The sequence below is a fragment of the Amphiprion ocellaris genome, chromosome 15 (genome assembly GCF_022539595.1).
Source record: "Amphiprion ocellaris isolate individual 3 ecotype Okinawa chromosome 15, ASM2253959v1, whole genome shotgun sequence".
Classification (NCBI taxonomy): domain Eukaryota; kingdom Metazoa; phylum Chordata; class Actinopteri; family Pomacentridae; genus Amphiprion; species Amphiprion ocellaris.
The window spans coordinates 19,481,904-19,501,524 of NC_072780.1; the positions used below are offsets into that span (position 1 = coordinate 19,481,904).

At 40.2% G+C, this 19,621-nt stretch overlaps 1 protein-coding gene across 3 annotated transcripts in view; it reads left to right on the forward strand.

Moving 5' to 3' along the window:
- Positions 1-19,621, forward strand: part of col22a1 (collagen, type XXII, alpha 1) — a 79,050-nt gene that overhangs the window by 52,379 nt on the left and 7,050 nt on the right. For all 3 annotated transcript variants that reach the window (XM_023265602.3, XM_035946099.2, XM_035946100.2), the window contains 32 exons: positions 46-90; positions 178-240; positions 562-615; positions 818-859; positions 952-984; positions 1,207-1,260; positions 1,690-1,743; positions 1,822-1,875; positions 1,962-2,015; positions 2,133-2,186; positions 2,769-2,873; positions 4,559-4,603; positions 5,118-5,195; positions 5,288-5,323; positions 5,406-5,459; positions 5,648-5,692; positions 7,973-8,008; positions 8,101-8,214; positions 8,529-8,582; positions 8,854-8,907; positions 9,024-9,077; positions 9,238-9,291; positions 9,468-9,521; positions 9,637-9,690; positions 9,778-9,831; positions 9,925-9,969; positions 11,514-11,567; positions 13,743-13,796; positions 13,942-13,995; positions 19,125-19,196; positions 19,295-19,330; positions 19,442-19,486. In XM_023265602.3, coding sequence (XP_023121370.2) covers positions 46-90; positions 178-240; positions 562-615; positions 818-859; positions 952-984; positions 1,207-1,260; positions 1,690-1,743; positions 1,822-1,875; positions 1,962-2,015; positions 2,133-2,186; positions 2,769-2,873; positions 4,559-4,603; positions 5,118-5,195; positions 5,288-5,323; positions 5,406-5,459; positions 5,648-5,692; positions 7,973-8,008; positions 8,101-8,214; positions 8,529-8,582; positions 8,854-8,907; positions 9,024-9,077; positions 9,238-9,291; positions 9,468-9,521; positions 9,637-9,690; positions 9,778-9,831; positions 9,925-9,969; positions 11,514-11,567; positions 13,743-13,796; positions 13,942-13,995; positions 19,125-19,196; positions 19,295-19,330; positions 19,442-19,486 — 1,758 coding nt within the window. The remainder of the gene's footprint in view (positions 1-45; positions 91-177; positions 241-561; positions 616-817; positions 860-951; positions 985-1,206; positions 1,261-1,689; positions 1,744-1,821; positions 1,876-1,961; positions 2,016-2,132; positions 2,187-2,768; positions 2,874-4,558; positions 4,604-5,117; positions 5,196-5,287; positions 5,324-5,405; positions 5,460-5,647; positions 5,693-7,972; positions 8,009-8,100; positions 8,215-8,528; positions 8,583-8,853; positions 8,908-9,023; positions 9,078-9,237; positions 9,292-9,467; positions 9,522-9,636; positions 9,691-9,777; positions 9,832-9,924; positions 9,970-11,513; positions 11,568-13,742; positions 13,797-13,941; positions 13,996-19,124; positions 19,197-19,294; positions 19,331-19,441; positions 19,487-19,621) is intronic.

The following is a 19,621-nucleotide window of genomic DNA, read 5'->3' on the forward strand; positions in this document are numbered from 1 at the left end:
CATATGCAAAGCTGACATTTGAATGGCTGTGTGTTTTCTCTCCAGGGTGACGATGGGCCTCCTGGACCAAGAGGACCTCCAGGAGAGAGAGTGAGTTGTCTTTTTTTGTTTAGTTATTGGCGAATGTTTTGTATAATAAGAAAAGATGTTTTATTTTCATGTGTACTTTTTTCACAGGGAGAAGCTGGGGCCCCTGGACAACGTGGTGCTGATGGAGCCAGAGGAGACAGAGGTGTTCCGGTAGGTGTGACTGTACATCTTTTAATTAAACAACACCAGGAATATGTTCATTCGCAGCTTTGTGTCTGATTTATTTCTTCAAACATGCCTGGGGATGCATCCTTACTTCACTTTTACACATTATGTAATCAAATTATAAAAGCAGCTCTTAATGTTCCTAGTTAGGCTGGGTAACCTCCTGGGACTACTTCAGGCTCTGCTGCGTGTACCCAAGTGCCACTTTGAATTTCCAACTCAAAAAGCCCCAAATTGCCTGTATAATATGCCTATACGGCCTGTGATCTGTACAAAAATGTTTTAAATATTTCCTGTTTTTCATAGGGAGAAAGAGGACAGGAGGGGCCACTGGGGCCAAAAGGTGAAAAGGGTGACAAGGTAAATAATAAATAAGATTTTTTTCTGATATGTTGGAGAATTTTATGAGGTGAAATGAATGTCTGAGTTCTTGCTGCGGACCCTACAGCGTTAGAGTAGTTACAGAGTCATCCTTCTGTTTCAGTAATGGTCACCCTGAAGTATTAACTCTAATAAAGTCATTAGCATGCAGACTCTGTGAACATATTGTCTCGTGCCTCAGGGTGAAGTGGGAGCTAGGGGACCGCCTGGCGCTCCAGGAAATGTAAGTACAATTTCATGCTGTTTCTAGTGTGCATGTTTGCATATTGGCTTCATATGCAGGTAGCAAGCTGTCATCTGCTGCTTCCTTCACAGGTGGCAAATGTCATCCCTGAGCCTGGAGAACCTGTGAGTAGACTTCTTTTAATTGCACAGATCAAACTTGTTGAGGTTTTTTAGGCATGGGTATTTCAGCTATTCAGCTGATCAATCCAAAGCTGATATTTGGCTTTGTATAATGCCATATGCTCGACTTCTAAAGAGTTCTGACTCAAATTGTCTTCTGTTCTTCCCTTTTTCCACAATTACTTCTTGCAAACTTCTAATTCCACTGCTTGTTCTTACCTCCAGGGAAAGCCTGGAGAGAAAGGAGAGAAGGGGGATCAAGGAAAACCTGGAGAGATGGTGAATTTTTGGTCTTCATTTGCAAGAAAACTAAATCTGGCAATATGTGCAGTAATCCACTAGATGTCAGTAGAGATTTAAAATGGCAAGAGCAAAACAGTAATACACTGGCCTCTATTTACTTTGGTTTATAGATATACAGTATGTTAGAGCGAACAGAACAGAATATATTGGTATAACTAGGATGAAATAGACAGTTTGACTTATGTACACACTTAAATTTATACACTTAAAAACGCATTATGTTTGAGTTTTTCAAGGCAGTCTGTGAAGATGATTCATTAATAATTTTGCCACAGAGTATCATCGTTATTCCTCTTCTGTGGATGTTTTTATTCTATGTCTTTGTTTTATGGAATAATAGCAATCTTTACATTGCAACAGTTCCTTAGAAATGCTAGTCTTTCAATTCATGTGTCTTCTCTAAAGGGTCAAAGAGGGTTACCTGGTGAACAAGGTTTTAAAGGACAACCTGGACTACCGGTAAGAAGCCTTTGATGCCTTCACTCTTTGACTGTAGAGCCATTTTAAGTCCAACACTGATTTACTGTTTTGTTCCAGGGTCCTAAGGGGGACACCGGTCCTACAGGAGAGATAGGACGTGTTGGAGACCCTGTGAGTTGTTTGATTTAATAGGATTTACCATTTAACACCAAGAGGGACGGTGTTCCCCGTTGTACTGACTCTAATGTTTCTCCTAGGGTCCACCTGGCATAGCTGGCTCTCAGGGTTCCCGTGGGCTACCAGGAAATGTGGTAGGTCTTTTTAAAATCTTTTGTAATTAATTTAAGGTCAATGATGCCCGTTGCATTTTCTACAACTGTGAATGTTTGATGGCTTCAGAATTAAAGTACCAGTCGTCTGTTTTCTAGGGCATACCGGGGATCATCGGGCCTCCTGGTCCAGCTGGACAGAGAGGAGACAAGGTCAGTCACCTATTTTTAAAACGCCATGTCTACATTGACGTGGATGTGTTTTCAGATGATGTCAAGTGGTTTTGGCAGTGCAGAGAGAAAATCAGACAGCAGAGAAGAGTGAGTGACCTTGTATGTCCTCCGTTATTGTTTCAGCCTTTGAATTTGTTTCAGTCCTGCAGCAGCAGCTACATGTAGGAGTTTCACACTAGCAGAACACTTTCCACTATCTCTCAGGGCGTTTTAATCTGCCTTGTTTTCTGTCTTTGTTTTTTTCCCACAATATACTACAGTGGCATTTTTTAACCATATCATTACTGGTAATTTAGGACAACTAAAGGCGAATAGTTTACCTAAACACATGGCATGATATGTGTCACTTTCAGTGGTGACGATGATTGTGGTAATGCTGTACACTTTAACACATTCAGTTGGGAATTTAATTACCTTCAATGTTGCTGTGGAAAGTAGAATACACACTGTTCCTGAATTCAGAGCAAGAAAGATAGCTAAGACATCTGCTCGTACAACAATTTGCCTGTTGTAGCCTTGAGAGACAATAATGTCGTCTTTTTCTACTCCCATTTATTTCAGGGCGAAACAGGCAAACCAGGACAAGCAGGTCCCCAAGGTCCACCTGGAGAGCCTGGCGTGATTGGACCACCTGGGCCAACAGGGAAAGGGAAAGATGGGCAAAATGTAAGGCACATATTTTACCTGTCAGCCTACATATAAAGTGGAATATTATATTACCAATTGTTTACCTTGACATATCTTTACTCCGCCAAACAACACGGCGGAGTTGTGTGACAAACGGCGTACGTTTGTCTGTCTGTTTGTTGTTCACAACATGACTCAAAAATGGATTAACGGATTTGGATGAAAGTTTCAGGGAAGGTCAGAAATGACACAAGGACCAACTTAGTAGATGTTGGCAGTGATGCGACTTATAGTCTGGATCCACAGATTTGTTATAGATTTCTATATCATTGTGAGACAGCGGCACAGTGTCACTGTAGCTATGACTACAAGTGAACATTATGTCAGCTGCCTGCTGACGATCACATGATTGAGATCCTACTACACAACCCTACTTATCCGTTGGAAATGATACAGCGACTGAGCAGCCATTTAACCATTTATTTGACTGTAATTATTAATAATCATGTTTTCAATAGCTAGAATTTTTGCCTGTGCTTCAGCTTACCATTAATTACAGTCATGTCTGGACATATTTTAGTCCATAACAATGTTATTTAATTTTTTCCCTCCTTAAATAGGTTTAAAGTAGAGAAATTATCTTATTCCACAATGTCATTTACGCTACCAGTCAAAAGTTTGGACACACCTTCTCATTTAAATTTTTTTTAATTTAGTTATTTTATACGTTGTAGATTAATACTGAAGACATCAAAACTATACAATAATACTTATGGAATTATGTTGTACACAAAAAAGTGTTAGTCTTCAGTATTAATCTACAATGTAGAAAATAATACAAATAAATAAAAAGAACTGAATGAGAAGGTGTGTCGAAACTTTTGACTGGTAGTGTGTATTGTGTATTGCTTTTTTGCAGCTATTCATTGAAGCTTTACGTCTTTACACTTATTCAATAGTTTCAAACTGAAGACTCTTGATGTTTAAATGATGGAACCGATTATAGTTTTATATACATTTTGCCACACATTTTGTCTTACATGGTTGGAAACTCAAGTAGCATTTATGATGGAGTTCTGTGGATCTGAGTAATGCTTAGCTGCACAGCACATAGTTTGTATTTACAGATACCTAAAACCTGAGTGAGGAAATCTGACTTGTCACTTAAAGACTTAATTACAAGTTGGCTGTGTGTGAAAACAGATGATGGCAAGCAAGCTTTTAATGACAGACATGTGTGTTTATCATAATTTGGATTATTAGGATCTCATCCGTAATTGTGCCTCTGAACAGTCTGTTGTATTCCACGTGTTCTGCTTGTAAACACATGCCGGCCTGTTGAACCGCAGCGTAATATGAGCAGCTGTATGGGGAGAAAACGAGCCTGAGTAGGCACATTTTGCGCTGCAGCTCAACATGTTTCTTCATCATTTTTCCCCAACACCAGACATGTGGCCGTCCTGCTGACGAAGCAGGAGCAAACAGGAAAGACATTGTTAAGACATATCACATTAAAGCTGCACAGGGGCACAACAGATTTGGCTAACAGCGGTTCTGTGCTGTTTTACAGCTGCCAGGTGCGGCCCTGAGGCCTCGCTGCAGCTACGAGCACGAAGAACAGCAGCTCACGCTCACTTTCAGACCTAAATGATTTATCCGACCAAGGTTTAATTCCTGTGTTTAAGGTGCCAGCAATTTGATTCATGTCATTTGTGACATTACAGGGAGAACAAGGACCACAGGGAATTCAAGGACCCCCAGGACCAAAGGTAACATTGCTTTAGAAGTTTGCAAGAGTTCTCTAGGGGCCTAGAGTTCTTTTTTTTTTTTTAAATCATGCACAGGTGCTCTTCTGTTGATGTGAAAACTTTTTCTTTTTTTTTTTTTCCTGGTACGGATGAGAAAAACAATTCATTTCTGTTGAAAGCAGCAAAAGCAATTTCTGTGTCCACTGCTCTGTGACCGTTACTCTGATTATGACTGCCTCTTCGCTGTGAAGAGCTTGATGTCACGGGCACTGAGTGAGTGAGGCTGGACAGGGGCATTTTCTGGATTTATGGTGTCAAATCACTCACCCTCATCACCAATACATTTTCTCTTCTGAGTACCAAAATGTCAAGTCTAGATTGTATTTTTTTCATCGCAGATTAAAAACTGAGTGGTATTTCTGGGATCAGCAGTCATCACCGAATGCCAGACTCTTAGCCAAAAATTACAGCTGAACTGACATTATTTAAGGAGCAGTGTGGTAGAAGTAAACTTTGCTTTTTCCCCTCCTCCAAGGGCCAACCGGGGTCACGTGGAGAACCGGGGTTACCAGGGGACAGGGGTTCTGCAGGAGAAGGCAAAGTGGGAGCACCGGTATGAACGTCACTGCTAGCCAGTTTCCCATTTATCTGCTACTGGTTTACTTATTTGCACATATCTAAAGTGTACAATGTTGTTGTTTACAGGGCCCCCCAGGAAAGAATGGGGAACCTGGATCAGCGGTAAATATTTGCATAAATAACATTACTGAACATGTTCATAATTATCAGTTGTGTTTCTTGAATGTGTTGGTCTGACTTTCAGGGTATGAGGGGTCCCCCAGGAGTCGCTGGACCTCAAGGCCCAGCAGGACATAATGTAAGCCCCAATAATTAAAAAAGAAGACTGAAAGACTTTAGTCACGCTCTTTGGATCGTTCGTCTCGTATTTACAATTTGATTGTTTTCACTTTCTGTGATAAATCATAGTTTTGGTGGATGCATGTAATAAATAATTTGTCTTCAGCTGATGGAGAGGTTAATTCATTGCTTTTTCTCCAAATGCAGGGTCTACCAGGAAGGCCAGGAGAGAAGGGATCACCCGGAGAGCCTGTAAGTACTATGGAAGTACTGGTTGCTTTCTGGCTATGTCTCAGTGATGGATATGTCCAAATATGATTCCTTTAATAGTAAATTATCATTTTGTGCCTTAAATCTACCAACCACTTCATGTTAAACCCGTATCTGGATGGTGCTAATATCCCACCGTGGTGTGCGAGCTTGTGTAAATGAGGTGGAGCATGTTATAGAATTAATTTATGAATAAATATTGTCTATTAGAATGTTGAAACATGTACTAAAAGCTGAAAAAATGCAACTTTTTTGCAATTGTCACTGTCTCCTGCAATTTCATCACAGCAACTATGCCTAAAACATCGCAACTTACATCATAGTTTTTTAGAAAACCTGCTGCAAATTCACACATTTTAGGCCATAACAATCTTTTTCTCTCCAGATGTTTGCATAACTGTGGTATGCCCACTGTAGAATAATTGGAATACAGAGAGACTTTCACCATCTAAAGGACTTGGCTTATCATGACTGAAATGGCTATGAAAGAGTAGCTTGTCAGAGCTAAGTTAATATAGCATTTTTCACCAAACTGTTCTGGATTTCTAACCCACAGCTTTACTGTCTTGATTCATGTTGTTTTCTACCACAGCAGACAGCTCTTTTTGTGAAAAAGCTCCAAAAAACTGAACAGAGTGGTACATTTAGCAGCTAAATACGTTTCCCAGGAATTGGCAAAGACCTAAATAGAGGTTAAGGGAGAATGAACATTGGACAGAAACCTAAAGGAACATTAATAGGCCGTTTCCACAGTAGGAACCTGTGGGCTGTTTCAGGGCAGTCCAAACATTTGTACATGATCTAAATACAGGAACTGCCGCTGTAGAACCTCTATCAGGGCGAAACTAACCTACAGTGTGGTATACACTTCTGACAAGCTCTAAAATGCTGCTGTGCAGTTCTTGATGCTGATTGGTTAAACTTGGAGAGGACAAGAAGTACCGTATTTCTGCTCTCATGGAGTTGCAGTCTTCTCTCAAAGTTCACCATAAAGTGAAACTGACCCTGCAGACTAACATAACAAACCTCCATTGTGCTTATAGAACACAACAGTTACATCCAGGAAGTGCTATTTGTTGTTGCTTTGGCATGCTTTACAGCCGAGGCTGTAGAAATCTACACTGCAGTGGAAACAGAAAGGCTGAAAAGGTTCATAATGGGGTTCACACCACCATGTATCTGCTTTGAGTTCATGCAATGCAAAGTCGCTCTGCTCACGTTTGCTAAAGCATCTCTAAAAGGCTTTAGCATGTCAAACACAATTCTAATGTTTAGCTTGTTATGGAGTTTTAGGCAAAAAACACATATCAGTGCTGCTCTAAGTTTAGATCTGAGTAAACGGAGTCGCTTGGTGGACGCTTTTAAATCAAAGGACCCCGTATGAGTTAAAGAGTAACTGCACTCAGTTTAATTATCGTGCTTACTCTGTCAAACTAGTGGTGACAACATGCTTTTTCCTCATTCTGTGATGTATCCTGGCACCATAGTAACACAGCTGGGTATGGTCACAACAACAACAGACCACAGCCATTTGTAATTTAAGGTCCACAACTGCATGTGGAGTTGCTCTCTTGTGGAACTGTTCAAACTCGTACGATATTTTATATGTCAGGTTCTGATGCGTGTGCTTCATTTTTATGACTTTGCTGCTACTGACTGCTAAAACATTTCTGTTTTTTAGAACTTCCTTTCATATGTTGTTTTTCGAAATAGACAAGCAAAGAAATTCGGTCTCTTTCCAGGCTTTGATTTAATACAAAAGTAGTTCTAATTTAACTTACCCAGTTGAATATATGCACTATTTAGCTATTGATCCAAGGTTATTTTTCTTTATTTGGGTTAGAACCCTTAGGTCCATACAATTGTGTCACAGATGTAGTAACAGAGACGGCCCTTTCTGTTTCAGTATGCCCATGCCCATTTACATAAATCCATGTAGAGATGGTTTGTCTAGTCTGGTGTAGAAGAACACAGAGCCTCGACCAACCATCCAACACCTTCAGGGTGAACTGTAATACTGACTGTGATCAAGACTGAACCCAACATCAGAGCTGGACCTCACTAACACAGTTTGGACTGAATGGGAGTAAATCCCTCCGGCCAGGTTTAAGATTGGAGGGAGATGTTCGGCAGTCACAGTCATATGGATGTAATGTTCAGGCACTGACACATTTAGGCTATATAGTAAAGACACTGTTGGACAGGACTCCAGCAAACAGAGCCCTCTTCTCTTAATGATGAGCTCTTTCTTTTGTCTCTCAGGGAAAGGCAGCTGACCTTTCTGACCTAAACCTGAAGGTAAGCAACATCTACACTCCTCTTCAATGAGAAAACACTTCAGGTTTGGATCCTTGGACTCTTTAACACAAATATATCTGTACCACCTTTAGGACGTTTGCTCAGACTGTCCTGCAGGTCCACCTGGACCTCCCGGACTCCCAGGACTCCCAGGAGATAAAGGACACCAGGGACCCCCTGGGAAAAATGGCCAAGATGGATACCAAGTAGGACAAAGTCATTAACATCTCATCATTATTGTTAATAACCTCACTTCACCTGTAATGTGAAGTCTATTATATTACCGCGGCTAATCTTAAAGGGGTAATATGGAGTGTGTGTCAGCAGTATATTAGCCCTGTGTGAGGCATGAGGTCCGAGTTTTGTCATCATCAGTCACCGTGCTGTGACGGATGGGGAGGCTCTGTCTGCATCATTAGCTCGGCTTCCTCTGGGGGCAGCAGTGAACGATTAGGACCCGGTGACAGCACTTGGCACTGTGTCCCTGGACAGAGACTGATGGTCTGCTGTGTCATTACAGGGCCCAGCGGGACCAGCAGGACCTCAAGGGCCCCCTGGAGCTGACGGCGGAAAGGCATGTTTGCACACTAACTGCACATATATTGGTCCCATGGCCAAAAACGAATTAATTGCCTCAGTCAACGCTTTTTTTGTTTTACATCTGGTAGCAGGCTGAATAAGTACTGAATCATATTTCACAAGGAATATATATTTTTCTGCACCTGTTTCCTTGGTGAGATGTTTAACTTTTGAGGTTTTATTTTCCACTGACAAAAGTTTGTCAGCTGGATACTTTCCTCCTGAAATACGACATTTCATATAATCCTTTTTCTTTTTCTCCACAGGGTATAAAAGGTGATCGAGGACCTCCTGGAGGCCCAGGAGACAAAGGAGACAAGGTATATTTGTCATCTCCTTTCTCTGTCTGTGCTTAAAGAAACAGTCTTTATACTATCTATACCATGCTATGAATTCATTATATTTTGTTTTTAATCACTATTGTCTGTATTAACAGGGTCACCCAGGTCCCCCAGGCCATCCAGGTCCTGCTGGATTAATGGGTGCACCTGTAAGTATCTGTTTTGGGTTTGTTAGCGTTTGTACATGCACATCAGATGATCCAAACACTTAGGCTTTTTGTTAATGGGGCTCATTTGTTTGGATATGGTCTAACAGTCAGGCTTTCTATTTCTGTTGACCCTCACTGACACTGTCTTTTTCCTCTTCAGGGTACCGATGGACAGCCTGGACCCGTGGGTCCCCCAGGGCCCCCTGGAGAAAAGGTCAGGCTGCGCTCTGTGTACTTTCCCCTCAGAAAACGTATTACCCATGTGTCATTATTGTACAAACCTCTCCCCTCTAGCATGTAGGTCAGTCAGCCTCTGTGGTAATAGTGGCTATTAATCATTTCTTTTTCTGTGGTGATGGTGACCTGTTTGTGTTTGTTTGTTTTTGTTAGGGCAAAGAAGGTCTCAAAGGAATCCAGGGACCACCAGGTCTTCCTGGCTTGATCGTAAGAAAAAATGTTTGATCTAAAGGATCATGAATATTCATATAGTTCCTACAATCTTAAAATAAGACTGTTGGTGTTCACAACTGAAGATGCTAAATGATCAATTTCTTTGCAGGGTCAGCCTGGAAAAATGGGAAAAGATGGCAGACCAGGTGAAATAGGAGAACCTGTAAGTAGGCATTCACTGTATTTAGATACATCTGATTGGTTAGTGTGCTCAAACATTTTGTTAAGACTATTTCTGTTTTCTGTCCAGGGCAAGCAAGGTGAGCCCGGACCTCCAGGAAACCCAGGACTAAGGGGCCTCCCTGTAAGTTACAACCAACAGTAAACAGATCTGATAGAATGAACTTGCACAGTGCAAATTACTGTGACTGACTGACTCCTTCTTCTGTTCCTCCAGGGCTTTAAAGGCCACAGAGGAGAACCTGGAGCTCTAGGACCTAAGGTCAGCTTCATTTTGTATATACAAGCTGTTTACATTTAAGATAACAATGCAAGTATTTCCATTGTTTATTCTTTGGCACCACTTACCTGCCTAATGAACTTCAGCATCATCAGGGAGCCACGCTGACTTACTATGTGGAAAATTGTTCATCTGTTGCTGTAATGAAAAGTCGAAAAAAGATGAGCATCCAGTGTGTTTAACTGTAGCTGCAGGTAGTGTGATTGTTCTTCTTTTTCATGTGGTGATAGACTCCTGAAACAGTCTTTAGTTAATTTTACTCTTTCAAAATAAGTTATGAGCACATAACACATAACACACACATAAGTACCATGCAATTATAATAGACTTTAACCAGCTAAAATAAAAGAACAAGCAGCGGTAGATTTTACAATGCTAGAAGCTGCAGTATTTCACCTCTTGGTCCTGCTTTGACAAGGCTGTGCAGAGAAAGCTTCCACAATTTGAAACGATAGTGTACAATTTAAATATTCACCCTTAAAATATCTTTTTAAAAGGTTTGGAGAATCCAACACTATTAAAAAAAAATCACCTCAGACTCCAAAAATGGCAAATTCGGCTATAAGTGTAAACATTGCTAGTTCTGAAAAGTTCAGCACCATCACTTTTATAATTGCACAGAAAAGAATATGGTGTAAAACCAGTGAGGATTTTTGCAAAGATAACACCCTCTGCTCAGCAGCTATTCCTGACACTACTCACTGCAGGAGAGCAGGGACGAGCACACAGCCACATTCAGCGTTTGGCATGCCGCACTGCGATGTCAAGATATGCCTGACACTGGCACTTTTTCCACACACCTTCTCCCAGAGAATCACTGCACCTGCTGCTTTGCCTCTCACACGGCACACACCTGCAGGAAAGGTTTGTGCCACGGCCCCGTGACCAATAGCACGGCTCATTACAGAAGCTCTGAATGAGCCACAGCGAGCCAGGCAGCCTCTCAGCCCTGCGGCCCGCGCTGCCACACTGCACACAACTTATTAGAGGAACTGTGAAGTGTTGCCATAGACACTGAGATCTACCCTGCACTGCTTATAATTACTGTCACTAAATGTCAGTCATATGGAAATTATATGCACTGTTATTCAGGAAATTAAAAGGAATGCAGATTTAGCACAGGGCCTTGACACAATGTTGAAATGTCATTTAGATCCGTATGATTACCTCTGTGGATCTCTAGTCTGCAGACCCACAGTATGTTATGCAGCAGCAAAGCTGACAAAGGCAGTAAAAGGTTGTGCTATGAATCATCCCTATACTGCCAAAGTGACTGTGGTCCCTCTCCAGTCATATATTAAACCTATAAGAACTGTTGATATGTTTTCCAGCATACCACCATGTGGACATGATAGCAAGGTAAAAAGCGTGATTTTCACCAGACAGGGCCTTTAGGGTGGCAAGTTAATGGTAAAAATGTTACATTGCTAATACCAGTTTCCTGCTGGGCTACGGAGTCAACCCTAACTCAAAACTTGAATTTTCTCTTTTTATTCATCCTATATATTTTCTCATGCGGCACATAGGGAGAAGATGGAAAGTCTGGACCCCCTGGACGTGACGGCAAGCCTGGGAAGGAGGTATGTTCAGCCTTATACATCACACACTACATCCTGTTCTGCTGGTTATTATTTTTAGACTCCTTCTTAGACAAATGATACTTTTAGAGAGATTGATAATGATCCATTTGTATATTTACTATTAAGAGTTCCATACTTTACAACCTTATGTTTCACTAATGTTGACTGTTAAATTTTTAGAATAATATTTATATTATAATTACTGTTATTAATATGCATTATTAAGGTGTAATTAAAATTCTATGTAAAATTATTTTTAACCCGCTGAACATATTGAGGAGAACTTCTTTTGACACTTAGTAGTGTCTACAGGTTTACCTTTCAGGCTGCATAAATACTATGTATACAAAAGATAGATGAACCTTCCGGGCCTGAAATGCAAATGCAGAGTTGCTTTAAATCTGCATTATTTCTAATAGCCAGCAGGGGGCGACTCCTCTGGTTGGAAAATGAAGCTTAATTATATAGAAGTCTATGAGAAAATGACTAGTTTTCACTTGATTTTTTCCTCCTCAGTAAATATTTTCCTGATGAGTTTATGTTTTCAATCACTAATTTTTTAGACTGGATGAACACATCATGGTGTTCATTTAGTAAATTACGCTTACTTGAGCGAAATAGACAATAAAGCTGGATACATTTCAGGGCAGAGCCACCTTGCGATTGACTAATTGACGAGTGACTACTCTGTCATGGTGTCCTCGGGTTGCAGATGAATACACCCCTTGCTTGTTACATCTGGTTTTTTTTTTTGGATTTTTTTTTAGTAGACAGTGGCTAGAGAGAAAGGAAACGTGGGAAGAAGAGTGGGGGAAAGACATGCAGCAAATGGCCATGGGTCGAACTTGAACTATGGCCGCTGAGTCGGGCTTATGGGTCGCTGTTTATGGGTCGTCTGCTCAACCAGTTGAGCTGCATTGGCACGACATTATGTCTGGTTTCAAAAGACCAAGATGACCAAATTCCAAACTCAAGGTTTCAAAACACTAGTCTAATAAATACTCAATAATCCTCATTACTAAGGTATGACAGTCTGTATCTAGCTTAAAAAGCAAATACAGGTCAACAAGCCTTATGCAAAGAACTTGTTGCTTCCTGTTAAGCTCATTGCTGTGAGCACATAATAAGAAAACTGGATGATGGTGAGATAATAAAAGTAGAACAGTGTCCAGTGAGATTTCTGCAAGAAAATCAACCCAAAAGGAAAAAAATACGCCTTTGTTCTTTTCGTGTACTTCATTTGTATTTTTTGATATGTATATAATTGTAACCACCACAATGAAACATGCTATTTAGTATTTACCCTATATCACACACTGAGAGAAAAAAGGCTGCAATTAGGGGTCTTTATTCATATTAATAATGCATACAATCCACAGAAGACACCTTTAAAAGCATGAATTGCACATGAGAAAAAATGAATCAGTATGCCTTTCCTTTTGCTTTCCCTAATGGCTTTTCTGTATAAAACTCCTATGCATGCTGCCCTGCAGCAGTATTTGTCATCCCTATCCTCTATGATTTTCTGCCCTGTGCATTCTTTGCTGGCTTCTTTGCTCGCCTAGTTCTTGAGAATAATCATTACTGTTGTCTGGAGCCAGTCGTACATTGACTGAGAGAATGCAGATAATTCTCTCTCAGTCTAAAAAAAACGTTTTGGACTGAATACAAAATTTCCCAGCACAGCACCACCAGAATCTTTAATCATGTCTATGCAACACCAGCGGTCTAGTCATTGCTGTGCAGTGTTGTATCCTTTGACTCAGTATAAGAGGTTTAGTCCCATTGATCAAATGAGAGACTGAAAACTCTCTCACATACACCTTTAAAGACTGCAGCTCTTATATCCCACCATTTGTCAAGTGGCAGAATATGCAGCAACACTTCACAGAAACTCTTTTACCAAACTCATCTTGTGGCTGTGAGGCGTGGAGACAGAATGTTCTCACAGCACAAGTCTCCTAAAGTAAGAATATATTTTCTGCCTACTCCTTTGACAAAAACAGGAATTCAGATTTAACTCTGTACTGCGGTAGAGGCTGTATTCCAGTAAAGATTGAAATGATCACGCCTGCCGTTTTTCTCTGTATGCCCTGGAGATGAAATATGATGAAGTTACGGTGATTTCAACGTGCAGGAGACATGATAAAACTGCCAGTTGTTTTGTTTTTACAGGGCTCTAAGGGACCTCCAGGCCCAGAGGGACTTATTGGTCCAAGAGGAGAGTCGGTGAGTCATTTTCAATCACTGGCAGGACGGTCTGATGCAGACAGAGGCACACAGTGTCAAGCAGACAGAGTGGCATTCCACTCATTTCTCTTCCTGTTCTTACCCATCAATTTCCTCATTCTTTCTTTTCTTTTTTGCATCCCAGGGCAAGCCAGGTGAACCAGGACCATCAGGAAAACCAGGTCTTCCTGGAACACCAGTGAGTTTATCTGTTGCTAATATACATAATGAAATTCTGCTTTTTTTGTCTCTCTCTGCAGCTTTGTTTTCACATCAGTATAACAAACCTCCTACATAGAAGGAAAGTCATGAAAAGAGCCATGAAACTTTGATCAGACACAGCAACAAATGCTTTTTACAGAAAGATTTGCATTAAGTGGAGAAACAGCGAGAAGAGTAGGAACAGGTTGCATTTTTAGTAATAATAGGGTGCCTGTACATGGGATGTAACTGAAGGCAGGAGGAGGCTGTAAAGGATTTCTTGAAGAAATAAGCTGTCAGATTGTGATGGAGGATTGGAGGAAATGTTGGCATGACCGGGGAGGGAACATCACATCTCCTGGGTGAGCCACAATAGAAAGGAGTTCCATAGACAAATCTACACAGAGTCCCTGGGGAGAAAGAGTCTGAATCATCCGATGATGCAGATGACAAACAAGGTCATGTGAGGATTGGAAGGTTTTGCACAGAGACACGTGTCTTGTAAAGGTTGAGGTAAGAGACGGTAACCTGTCCTGCCAAGATGAGCAGCTTAGAGGATTGGTAGAAAAGTTACAGAATCTCCTTTAATGGATAAGTTCGCATTTATTATTACTCTGCCAAGGAATGCAGTGAAGTTAGGTGACGATCGGCATATGTTTGTCTGTTTGTCTGTCTGTTAGCAACATTACTCAAAAACAGACGAACAGATTTGGATGAAATTTTCAGGGAAAGTCAGAAATGAAACAAGGACCAACTGATTAGATTTTGGCAGTGAAGCAGCTTGTAGTCTGGATCCACAGATTTGTTAAGGATTTCTGTATCACTGCAAGATAGCGTCACGGAGTCACTGTAACTATGACAACAAGTGAACACTACGTCTTCTGCTTGTTGACGATCACGATCGATGAGTTTTCATCGAAAACATGAAATTGTCTGGGTGACCCCAAATTTTTGAACGGCAGTGTACCTTTTTATATGGAGCAAGAGTTTTGTGCCTAGTCACTCCCATTGGAACTAAATATGAATTGTCCAATATAAACAGGTGGAATAATTACAAAGCAAAACCTGCATCAGAGTTCACAGCAGCACCCGATGATCAAAGTCAAATGTAAAATATGCCCAAATGACAGTAAATATTTGGTCACTCAAACAACTAATCCTGAAAGTTATCCCGTCAACTGCTGAAAGGGCAGATTTTATTTTTGATCTCATCTGACCCTGCTTGTAGAAGCACAATTTGTCATGTGCTGTCAATTTAAACGCACATTTGCATTTAGAAAACCCAAGAATGCCTTTATCCCAATCACAGCCCACCATGAAACCACACCAGATGTTTTTCAATTTCCCATGATTCAGTTTTGAGTTGTGGTGCATTTTGGCCACACAATGTAAGATAAGATGCTCAGTTCAGACAGGCTGCTGTTAAATTGTACATGAGGCTGTTCACTAGACCTTCTCGCTACCGTTTTAAACATTAACTAACTTTAGGCCTACCCTTGTCGTTGAGGATCTAATTTAAAAAATCAAAACATGTTTATTATTGCAGTTAGATCTGTTGGATAAAATAGTTCTTCATTTAAAACCCTGAGACACAAACCAGACAATCTGAAAATCTCATTTTTGAGAACCTCCAGGGGTTTGACTTTTAAACTTTGCTGCAGTGATGTAAACGTGTCCTCAAGAATCCCATGAGATCACCTCTGGCTGTCATTTACAGACACATGTATAACTGCACTGATCAGTGATGTCAGGTGTTGTTCAGAGGTGGAACAGGTTTGAAACCTTCAGCCAGAGAGGGCAGCAAAACACTGATTCTCAGTCTGAGGTTTTGGTACTCGACAAATGCACTTTGCATCCAAATTCACAACCCGTCTTCCTGGATGAATTCCTCTTGAAATATTCACTGCAGTGAGAAAATGACAAATGACACTGCACTACTTAACCTTTCCAGCAATTCTAGTTCCTTGTTTTGCAATGAAGTGTCAGCGAGGAATAATTACTTTGTATTTACACCAAGTTTCATCATTGTTACAACCTGCATATAGCTGTGAGTTCATAGTATGCTGGTTGCATTTACTCCAGAACTCGTCGTTGCATATGTATGTTAATATCCATGCAAATCAATAATTGCTTTGATGTCAATGTAGCTATACAATAATATGTTAATATAATATCACAAGAAAGAGGGAAACCAGAGCTTATGTCTATTTGTACTGAAGTAATGAGATTATGAACACAAACCTGTGAAAGTGATATCTTTACTAATTTTTTCATCCATTTAAACAGTTCTGCTCAGTCACACAGATTCTGTCATTTCATAAATCTCACACAGCAGAAGTCCTCTATTCCAACAATAATAGCCACATAATAGCATATTCCTGCATTGTCTCCCTTATAGGACTGACATTGCATGAACAATACAAAACAAACCAATGGATTTGACTCTGACTTAAAAGTTGTGGCTAAAGTCTGGCTGCTTGAAGGTATGTAGGAGGCATGTTGTGATGATGTGTTTTGCTGCGTTAAATTCTATGCAGCTGGATGGCTCAGTGATTAGCACCCTTGACTTTGGCATTGGAGATTGATGGTTCAAATCCCAGTCAGGGTGCAGTTGTCCAGCGAAGACCCTTGGGCAAGGTCTTTAGTGCTGCCCCACCTACATACCTTGTATCTACTCTCAGATGTACGTCGCTTTGGATAAAAGCGTCTGCTAAATGAAACTGTAAATTGTTAAAGATTATGCAGAAGAAAGCAGTAATGATTCCAGACTCTGGTTCAAAGGGCAAGTGGTCACTGTAGGTCCCTTGTTTGGGAGCGGCTGTTAGAGGCAAACATTTGCCTGTTTTATAGGCTACTTTACATGAACATTTCAGGGCGCTAAGCAGCTTTGAAGTCGTACAGTATCCCACCATCATGGTTGTGATTTTTTTGAGAATTCAAACAATCTTCCCTCACAATTCTGACAAAATATCTCTACTGCAGTCATTTTATGGTAAGATACACTACCGTTCAAAAGTTTGGGGTCACACAGACAATTTCACATTTTCACATTTTTAATCATGTGCTAACATCATTGCACAAGAGTTTTATAATCATCAATTAGCCTTTCAACATCATTAGCTAACACAATGTAGCATTAAAACACAGGAGTGATGGTTGCTGGAAATGTTCCTCTGTACCTCTATGTAGATATTCCATTAAAACCAGCCGTTTCCAGCTAGAATAGTCATTTACCACATTAACAATGTCTTGACTGTATTTCTGATTGATTTAATGTTATCTTCATTAAAAAAAAAAAAACTGCTTTTCTTACAAGCATAAGGACATTTCTAAGTACCCCAAGCTTTTGAGCAGTAGTGTACATATACACACATAATTCATAACACAAAGCATTTTTCCCTTGTTATAAAGTATTATGAAATCAAATGATGGAAGATATGGATGTCCTAGATTTTTTTTTTTACAGATATGTACGTATGAGTAACCCCTAAAATGGCGAGATAAGAATTAAAAATTATAGGTAGTTAAATTATGATAAAAAATAACCTGATCTTAGGGTTTAACAGTAAAGTCCAGTCCTAATTCCCTGCCTTGGCCCTAACCTTTCATTTAATATCCTTCCAATAGGCCGTTGCATTGAAAGTAATTTGAAGGACTAGATTATCACTGCTCCCTAAAAGAAATGGGACAACCTATCCTGCACAGCAGGACAAAAACAGAGGGGTAAAGTGAAGTGAGGGAATGGAATTGGTCCTAAATCTTGATGATTACTCAATCTGCATATGTTAACACCCAGGGATGTCAGTGAGGGCGATCGTGGAAGATAGTTTAAAAAGAATTGGAATACTTAAAGGGAAGTTTGAGGCAAATGTATAATTTAAAAAATGAAATATGAAATTACAAGAATATGAAACTATTATGTGGAAGACAGCCACTGGCAGTATAATTTTAAAAAGTCAAAATAACAAAAAATATGTATATAAATTATTATATAAATTTGAAGAAGGTTACTATAGAATTAATGACTGCAAAAATGTGAGGAAAAATCATTTGTAAGACAAATTAATTGTGGACATTATTTACAGTTTTAACCTGTTTTTTTAATGTTTGATTTTTAAAATTATATTTTTTGACGTAATTTTACATGTTATTATCTGTAATGCAACAAAACAGGGAAAATGCATAAAATAGCATTAAACTGTCCATAAATATACAGTTAAATTTTTTTTCTAAATTTATGTTTTTACACTGTATGCCGAGGTCACACTTGTTCATTTAACTATACATGCAGGCAATGTATTAGAGGTTCACCGAAATACAATGAATTTATGGGATTTTCAAGGCAACTTCTGTGCACAGAGGTTACCGTGAACAATTACAGCAGTAATGAAATGCTGCATGAACACAGTGTGATTTTGTGTTGGTGCATCAGAATGTTAATGTGTTGTGGAAATAAAGAGAAGTAGCTGTGCACTGGTCTGTGAGCTGAAGATTGGTTTCTTGGGAGGAGGAGCAACTGTTGCTAACTGGAGGGCAGACGATATGCAGCCAGCTATCAGAGAGCAGTCGATGATATCAGTCAGCAGAGGGAGCAGATCGTCAGGAACAGCTTTGAGGGGACAAGGCTGCAAATCACAATGCACAAAGGTTAGAAGAGGAGATAGAGCGATTTCAGTGGACGTTGAAGGTATTTAGAGGTAGGATTAGACGCTAACAAAAAATGTTATCAGATGTTCTAATTCACCACACAAAGAAACAAGGGTGTAGTGCAGGCAGTCAAGCAGAGGCGATGGAGAAGAATATCAACATATTTCTTTATCAGCATATAAAGAAGAGAACTTTTTGAATAGTGCAGATGAACAAAAGACGATGAACATAATCCTGCTTTTGTATGCATGAATCTGTGGTTGCTGCAACCAGCTTGTCTTCAGGCCCACATGTCTCTTGTAAATATGATTTTTAATCTCTTCAAGCTGCCATGTCCTGCCACAAGATTGGTTTATGAGATTTTTGCGGCTACACATTAATCTTGCTGAGTCCTCAGTAATGAGTGAAGCTTTCAGAATACATGTACAGTATGCCACGTGCATGCGTGTGATGGATGGTCATGTTGCTGCTGTCGTACAGGGTCTTAGAGGCGACAAGGGAGAAGCTGGCAACCCCGGATTACCAGGCTTTAGTGGGCCTAAAGGCCCGGCGGTGAGTGCTCCACTTATTCTTTTTGGTTTAAAGATTAATCGCAGCTCACAAACATATGCAGCCAACACTAATGTTGTAACTTTTGCCTTGATTTCCAGGGTCCACCTGGTCCAATTGGCCCAGAAGGGAAACAGGTAGGAACCTCCAGATATCCCCAATGACTGATGTTCTAATTATATAACATCCATACTGTATGCTGTAAGGATATTTCTTGCTCACATCTACTTGTCTGTGGTGTTTTGTAGGGAATGCCAGGCAGACTTGGTGATCGTGGAACCAAAGGAGATAAGGTGAGAACCTCCAATGTAAACAAGTATGGCATCAGTATCAGTCAGATTTATTGCCTCAGTCTGTGCACACATACAAGAAATTCCCCTCCTCCTTTATAATGGCTCTCGATGTTCAGACACACAGTTTAGATCAAT